The sequence below is a fragment of the Vanacampus margaritifer genome, chromosome 1, assembly GCF_051991255.1.
Source record: "Vanacampus margaritifer isolate UIUO_Vmar chromosome 1, RoL_Vmar_1.0, whole genome shotgun sequence".
Classification (NCBI taxonomy): Eukaryota; Metazoa; Chordata; class Actinopteri; order Syngnathiformes; family Syngnathidae; genus Vanacampus; species Vanacampus margaritifer.
This window is the reverse complement of record NC_135432.1, coordinates 11,522,016-11,529,798: the sequence shown is the minus strand read 5'-3', so window position 1 is coordinate 11,529,798 and position 7,783 is coordinate 11,522,016. Positions and strand designations below refer to the sequence as shown.

At 38.4% G+C, this 7,783-nt stretch overlaps 1 protein-coding gene across 1 annotated transcript; it reads left to right on the top strand.

The window, feature by feature from the left end:
- Nucleotides 1-536: 536 nt before the first annotated feature.
- Nucleotides 537-3,269, top strand: tmem9 (transmembrane protein 9). Its single transcript, XM_077551421.1, has 5 exons — nt 537-775; nt 1,032-1,123; nt 1,203-1,311; nt 1,467-1,598; nt 1,712-3,269. The coding sequence occupies exons 1-5, from the start codon at nt 695-697 to the stop codon at nt 1,850-1,852; spliced, it is 555 nt and encodes a 184-aa protein (XP_077407547.1). The 5' UTR covers nt 537-694; the 3' UTR covers nt 1,853-3,269.
- The last annotated feature ends 4,514 nt before the right edge of the window (nt 3,270-7,783 follow it).

Below are 7,783 nucleotides of genomic sequence, written 5' to 3'. Positions count from 1 at the left end.
CTGCACGAATGATACAAATATCAATGAAAACCTACTCAAATCATTCTTGGCATGTACATAAAATCCTAAAAGTGGATTTGGTCGATTAATGATAAGGGGATTCAAGAGAATATCAGCAATTGATGGTCTTATGTAAATTATGTATAATCATCAATCAAGTTAAATCTTTAAATATTCATTAATTAATTATGACTTAAACAAAAAGACAATATAACAATTGTTATATTGTTGTTGTTTTTTTAATTTGCTTATTTCACTAAATTGGCATTTTGCTAAATGTTCCTATTTTACACAGTGATCTCAACTCAACTGTATTTATTTATTTATTTATACGTTTTACAAGTATCTCAACAGCAGTAATAGCATTTTTTTTTTATATAAAGTGGTATAAAACCAGACTTTGAGTGACTAGTTTCAATGATAAGTAAACTAACTTAAATTAAATGTACTGTACTGTAAGTTGTTAAAAATTTAAAAAATTAAAAAATTTAAAGGGGGGGGGGGGTATTTTAACCACTAGGTGGCAGTGTCGCCGTGTGCGATGACAAACCGAAACAAAGAAGTAGGGGAATTTAGCACCTGACAAGCTAAGTTAGCTTCTCGAGTGTTCCCGGATATATTACATTAATTGTACTCTATTGTATATTGAATTTGCGGCGTGATATACGGCGTTAGGTTGAGTGCCGGTGAGAGGATGTCGTTTTTGTGGACTTTTGTCGTAGCTGCGGCGGTCTTCGTCCTGCTGCTGGATGCTGCTACTGTTGCAAATGCGAAGGTAAGACGGGCGTCCATCCTGGGAGGGAAAAACAGTCAGGGAAATTATTATACAATATTCATGAACACTAATATACATTATACCCATAACATTAGGTATTATTGCACAAACTATTTACAGCATTAAGCCAAAATGATACGACATGCTTTATTTAATGTACAGTTTTTGCTAAACCACGTCATAAAGTCAGACCACTTCAACTTGGGTTCTGTTTTTGTGTTGTTGTTGTTTTTTTTTCGTTTTACTGCAATGACAGAATTTTGAAGACGTTCGCTGCAAGTGCATCTGCCCGCCTTATAGAAACATCACTGGCCACGTCTACAACAGAAATTTCACCCAGAAGGATTGGTAAGTGTTTGTTCTTTGTACCCTTGTTCTGTCTCAGTTGGCGATTCATAATCTGTTAAATTTCGTTGTTTGTTTTTAGCAACTGCCTTCATGTGGTGGAGCCCATGCCGGTGCCTGGCCGTGATGTTGAAGCTTACTGCCTGTTGTGTGAGTGCAAGTACGAGGAGCGGAGTAGCAACACCATCAGGGTAGGACAGTGCTTCCTGATAGGACCTCACATCTCATCAATAATTATTTTGCTGTCTCAGTTATTATTGTATTCATCTGTCAGTTGTTTTTTTTTTTTTTTAACCTTTCTGACCTTATGGCTGAATCTTAACCTTAAGAATCACTTATGTCACAGGTGACGATCATCATCTACCTGTCTGTGGTGGGGGCACTGCTGCTGTACATGCTCTTCCTCCTGTTGGTGGATCCTCTCATTCGCAAGCACGATGCCTACACCCAACCTCTGCACAACGAGGAGGACTCTGAGGTATATCAAATATTATATATGTGCATTTAATTCCGCTCAAGATAGCCATTCTTTTTACCTTCCCATGAATCTCCACTTCTCCACATGCTCTATTCTTGTCTGGCTGTGCGCAGGAGATGCGTCCGCAGGTGGGCAGCAGCCAGGCCAGAGGAAACACAGTGCTGGAACGGGTGGAGGGGGCACAGCAACGTTGGAAGAAGCAGGTCCAGGAGCAGCGCAAGACTGTGTTTGACCGCCACAAGATGCTTAGTTAAACCCAGCGTCTCAGATCCTGAAGGGTTTAGAGCAGGTATCTTCTCTGTCACCAGCTGCACTTTTTCATTGCTCTTCACTCCCACATTTTCACTGCTTTGCATTCCATGCCTTGATTCAAAAATGTATCAATTAGTATAACACTGATCATGATGCTTCTCACTGCTTATTTTTGAAGACTAAAACCGTAATACACCCGTGGCTAACACTTAGTGTTATTATCAACTACTGCATGTGCAAGTATTTGACAATAATATTACCATCAATTTATATTCAAAATTTAAATTATCTTTCGCAACCAAAATGACATTTCCGAGTGCAATGCAAACACCACCTAGCCACCACCAAGCTGTACCAATACAGTAAAAAAAAAAAATACAGTATTTTGTTATTGTATTTTATAGTAATATTAAACTACTATACAATTTGATAATGGCTGAGAAGGGAAATGTGGAGAGTCGCTGTCCCCCAAATGCCCATGAGCAGTCAATGATAATTGCCAACAGCCTCTAAATATCCACACACTCCTTTATCACCTGTTTGCTCGCTTTGTATTGTAGTAAGATTATACAGCTATGGTGGCCAGGCAATCAACCACTTCCTTGACACTTGTGCCATGTTTGTGTTTCAATGAGGGGAAAAAAAATATACAATCGTATATATTTGCCAATAACAACTCCATAGATCAGCAATTTAGCATGCTAGTAAATATGTGCTTCCGTGTCTCCAACCGAGATTGCGTTGCGAGGGTTTTGGCGCCATCTTGTGGCATTTTAGGGTGTTCCAAAAAGAGTCTATAAAACATTGAGTACCGGTAGTTAATTGTTTTTTAGTGACTAGTGAAGGAAAGGTTTCCCAGAAACAAAACACCAACAAGTGATTTTGTGAGTTGCTGATTGGTGGTTTCTCATTGCGTACTAATACTCTTTACTTATTTGCAACTGGACCAATCACAAAGTTCTGCCGGCCTATTTCAACCATTTGCCTGTGTAACACACATGAACATTCTAAACTGTTTTTCGTCATAGTTTTCATATTGTGGTTTAAAAAAAAAAAAAAAAAAAAGAGTTGTTTGTGCCATGAAGCATTGTGTTAAGGTGTAAGAGAATCTTTTTCATAATTTATTGCTGTTCATAGTTGCACATACTTTTAATGTGTGCTGTTTGTTATTGTCTGTGTGATACACGGAAATCCAGATCATAATTGGGCACTCAATGTATGTCATTAAATAAGTAGTAAATTATACAAATTACATTTGTTGTAGTGATAACCCTGATTGTTCTCACTGATTTATTTTTCATCAGTTTATTTATCATGAATGTATGTACTCCGTATGACTCATTTGAATGTTCTTGCCCTGCTGTTTTATTTGTCTGTATATTTGTTTTGATGCAAAATAAGAATACGCTGGTTAAACAATTTTGGGTGTGTTTGTGTTCCTAATTTGCTCATACTAAATATTTCCACCAGAGGGCGATAGACAACATGACAGAGCACTTTCTTTTCCCCACGTGGTGCTCTCGTCAAATAATCAGTTCAGATATGTTATTCTTGAAAATTTATGTCAACTTAAACCACTTGGTATGACACATTTTTACCCGTTACCAATTTAATTTCGAACACACTGACGCAATTTGGTCGATTTCTGCGTACAAACAAGGTAGAACAAATGTGTTTCAACACTAATTTGTATTTATTTATTTATTTTTATTGGTAAACTATTTTTTAGAAGTCAAACACTGTCCCTAAAGGAAACATGGTGAGCACATTTTAACACTGAGGAAGAAAACTTGGGCAGTGTGAGCCCTGCCTTGACACCCCCTTGATTTCATCTCCTCCCTTCTTCCACATTCTACCCCCCAAACTTTTTTACCATCCCCAAGCATGGCTCGCCGCTGGTTCACAGTCTAAAATTAAACACCAGCAGGGCCAACTGCGCTTCCAGACACTTGGCCAGCAGGTTTTCCTGTCAGAGGTCCTCAGCCAGGAGCGGCCTGTGGCTCTGATGGAGGGACAGAGAGGAGCATAAACGGGATTATCAAATCCGGACCGTGCAGCTCTTCACCACCAGGAGTTCCGCTCCACACCGGGTTGGGATTATACAATCAGTGGACATATTTCTCCGGGATTAAGACGTGTTGAGAGTCTCCAGGATGGCAGCAAACTCGGACGCGGCCAAGCCGGTCATCATGAATGAAGAGGAGCTGAAGAGGAAGCAGCGGGAGAAGCTGAAAAAGTTACAGGCCACGGGGGGCAACCCAAGACCTGCCAGATCCCTCTTCCTCTTCACTCTTAAAAACCCCTTCCGCAAGGCCTGCATCAACATTGTGGAGTGGAAGTATCCTTTATATTGTGCTAATATTATTATTATTATTTATTAAGCCGAAGAGTCAGAGGTCATGGCGTGCGAGGTGGTCAAACGACTCCGCAACTTGATAAAGCTGCGATTAAGATGCTTTACACCAGCTGCATGCTATGATATCAATGCGTTGGCCACGTCTCCTTTATCTCAGTTGATTTTAGTCTGACGTGCAAAGACTTTTGTTATTCACTGGCAGCTTGCGTCAAAGTCACTTTTGCTCTCTGTTTAAAATTCATTTGAACTATTTTTATTAGTTTAACATTTGTTTCCACTTTTGTTAACAAGAGTATGAAAACCTTTTTTTTATTATTGTACATTTAGAACAGATATAAAATTTGTGATTAATTGTGAGTTAACTTGTGAAGTCATGCAATTTAAAAATTTAATCGCCTGGCGCTCCTAATTTTTAATAATCTTTTCTTTTTAAATCGCATCAGGTGGTAATTTTTTTAATTGTAATTAATCAAATGACTTCAATAGTTGACTCACGATTAATCATTCATTTTATAGCTGTTCTAAATGTACAGTACAATAAAAAAAAAATCTAGGTTTTTATACTCTTAACAAAAGTGGATAAAATGTTAATCTAATAAAAATAGTTCATATAATTTTTTTTACGTCAATGGCAGTGAATGAGTTAATGTGGAAATGACGCTCAAATGCTTCCATTATGTGAGGCTTGGTGCACCGTCAGACAGCCGGCTGCTGAGTGATGTTATGCGGCCCCTGCAGGGAGTTTCCTGCTTTTATTTTAGCCACATGCCCATTCCTGGTTTAGACATGTCGAACATCCAGAACAGAATTAGCTGACACTAATTGCTGTTTTTACAGCCGACACCTTTACTGTTAAAAACTTGCTGATAAATTGTCGTTTCAAGTTAAAAGATCCCTAGTTAACAATTTAGGGCTTATTACTGTATATGCAATATTTTTGCATTATTTGGGAAAGTTAACACAGAAAGAAAGGGCCAACACAGATTGTAAACATTGACCCTGTTATGGAATTGTAAAATTTCCCACCACGTTCCATTGCCATTTGTCGCCACATGCTCAACCGAGTCATGGGCACTTTTTATTGCACAAGTATAATCACATTGGTATGTCACCCTGCAGCACATGTCAGCCACAGGTGGAGGAGCAACTTTGCATTTAAAAAAACAACAACTTTGAACTATCGCGGAAAAAAGATCATACAGCGTAGTGAACGTATGACAAGTATAGCAAAAAAGCCCTACTCATTTTCACACGTGTGTGTTTCGCTGCTTTGGACATATTATTGGGCACTGCAGCTGTCCTGCTGCATCACAGGGGAGACATGATGCTGAGCTGGCAGGGGAATTCTCTTACTGAGCCCCCTATGGGTGGGAATGAGATGACAGGGAGACGGATATTCTGTTTTACTGTGGAGCAGGGACTACCGACTCATGATGGAGCACATCAAAACGAGAGAGATTTACACACTATTCACCAGCCACATGGTACTTTGCTGCTCGACCTGCCCTGCGGGACACCACAACACTCATCTTTAATCATTTTGTTAATGCCTTATATGGCAGCGCAATACATTTCTACAAGACAGACATGGCATGTCAGTATACCCGTAGCAAATATAATCTGTTCTTATTTGTTTTGGGATCAAGTGGAATTCCCATCATCCTTGAGTAATAATCCTGAGCTGAATCTTCATCCAGAACCTTTGAGATCATCATTTTATTGACCATCTTTGCAAACTGTATAGCCCTGGCCGTGTTCTTGCCCATGCCTGAAGAAGATAGTAATAACACCAATACCAGCTTGGTAAGTAAGAGTGATATGTCAGTCGGGACTCAAATGTAATTAAAGTCCACACACTAACATCAATGCACAGTGCTTTGGATGTACATTTGTTCGCAATATCCCATATATACAATATATACACAACCTTTGTGGATTACTGTGACCTGGATGACTAAGAATCTACTCAGACATAAAGAAAAAAAACATTTTTAACAAGCACGTTGCTAATTACTTTTTAATTGATATTGTGAAAGTCATTTTAGGAGGATAAATAAACTATTCCTGTATTTATTATGTTGTCTCTCAATAGTAGATAGGATGTTGATTTGTGTTCAAATATCAGTTACTTAACGGGCAGTCTTGTGCTTGTTACCAAAATTTAAAAAAAGTAACTAGTTACAGTTACTACTACATTTTAAAAATAACTCAATTACTCTGATAATTACTTAAACAAAAAAGTAATGCGTTAGTAAGTAACTCTTAAAAAAAAAAAAAAGAACATACACTGTTCCTCTATGCTCAGCTATAGTAAAGTAAGGAGCATATTTTTACATTGAAAAAACTCGTCTTGTGCTCGCCTTGACTCTCCATGACTGCCGAATCCGACACTCGCCCGCAATGCGTCCTCTGCGTTAGCAAGGCAGCAGCAATCCATTGTAAACAGGAAGTAGTACCGTACACAGCAGCCATCCATTCATTATTTGGTTCTGAACGCTTATCCTCACGAGTGTCGCACAATTAAATGATTAAATAATTTATCAAGTAACTGACTAACGCACCATTTTATAACTAACTGAGTTAGGCTACTGTATTTTAAAAAGTAATGTGTTAGAGTGTTATTGTAAAAAGTAACTAAATTACAGTAGCGCGTTACTAGTAACTAGTTACTGCCCAACACTGTTAACGGGTTATATAGATACTTTTCATTCATATATAGCGTTTTGCATTGTGTGTTAACATTTAGCTAGCTAGCTTGTGTGGTTGTTCGACATACAGTATTCAATTTACAATTCTCTTTATGTTAAATTTGGAATTAATCTTAAACTAGGATTGGCAATAAATGGATTGAAGTCCCTTAATTTTTTAAGAATTATTCAGTACCTAACAAACTTCTGCTTGTTTTAAAGCGAGTTGAGCGGAGTTAAATTCACTGTCCATGCAGCGCTCATATCACCAATTCAAAGCAAAAAATGGTCTGAGCAATGGCTCGTGATATGTCGGGTTACTCGTACCTCAAGGCAACGTTACTTCCCACCAATGACAACATTGCCAGTTGATTCTATTGTCAAATCACACTGTAGCTGTATGTTGACAGTGCATTGCTGTGTGTAAATCTTCAATGTTGACAGCAGTGTTACGCTATCGATGAGGCACAGCTCAAGACTTGTGTTCCATGGAAAGCAAGCAAAGGTGTCAACACATGGATCTCACAGCCAGCAATCGCTTGCCATTTCTGACACTCACTGGATCATATCACAATACATAAATTACTTTATACTAATCTTGGATTTATAATGGATTGACCCATTTGGCCAAACTAATTGACTCAGAAGTCTCCTTCCAAATCATCCTTCCTCCAAAGTGAGGGATGTAACAAGAGCTACTTCACTAGATGTGCTTGGTCTGAGTAGATCTGCATGCACAAACCAAAATGACTCAGGAGAACTATAAAAATAGCTTCTAACATGGATGTGTGGTGAGGTTACACAAACGGTGTGTCAACCTCATTTAAAAATGGACAATATATATAGTACTGTATAATGTTTTTAGCAAGCATGGCATCTGAGGATTGCTG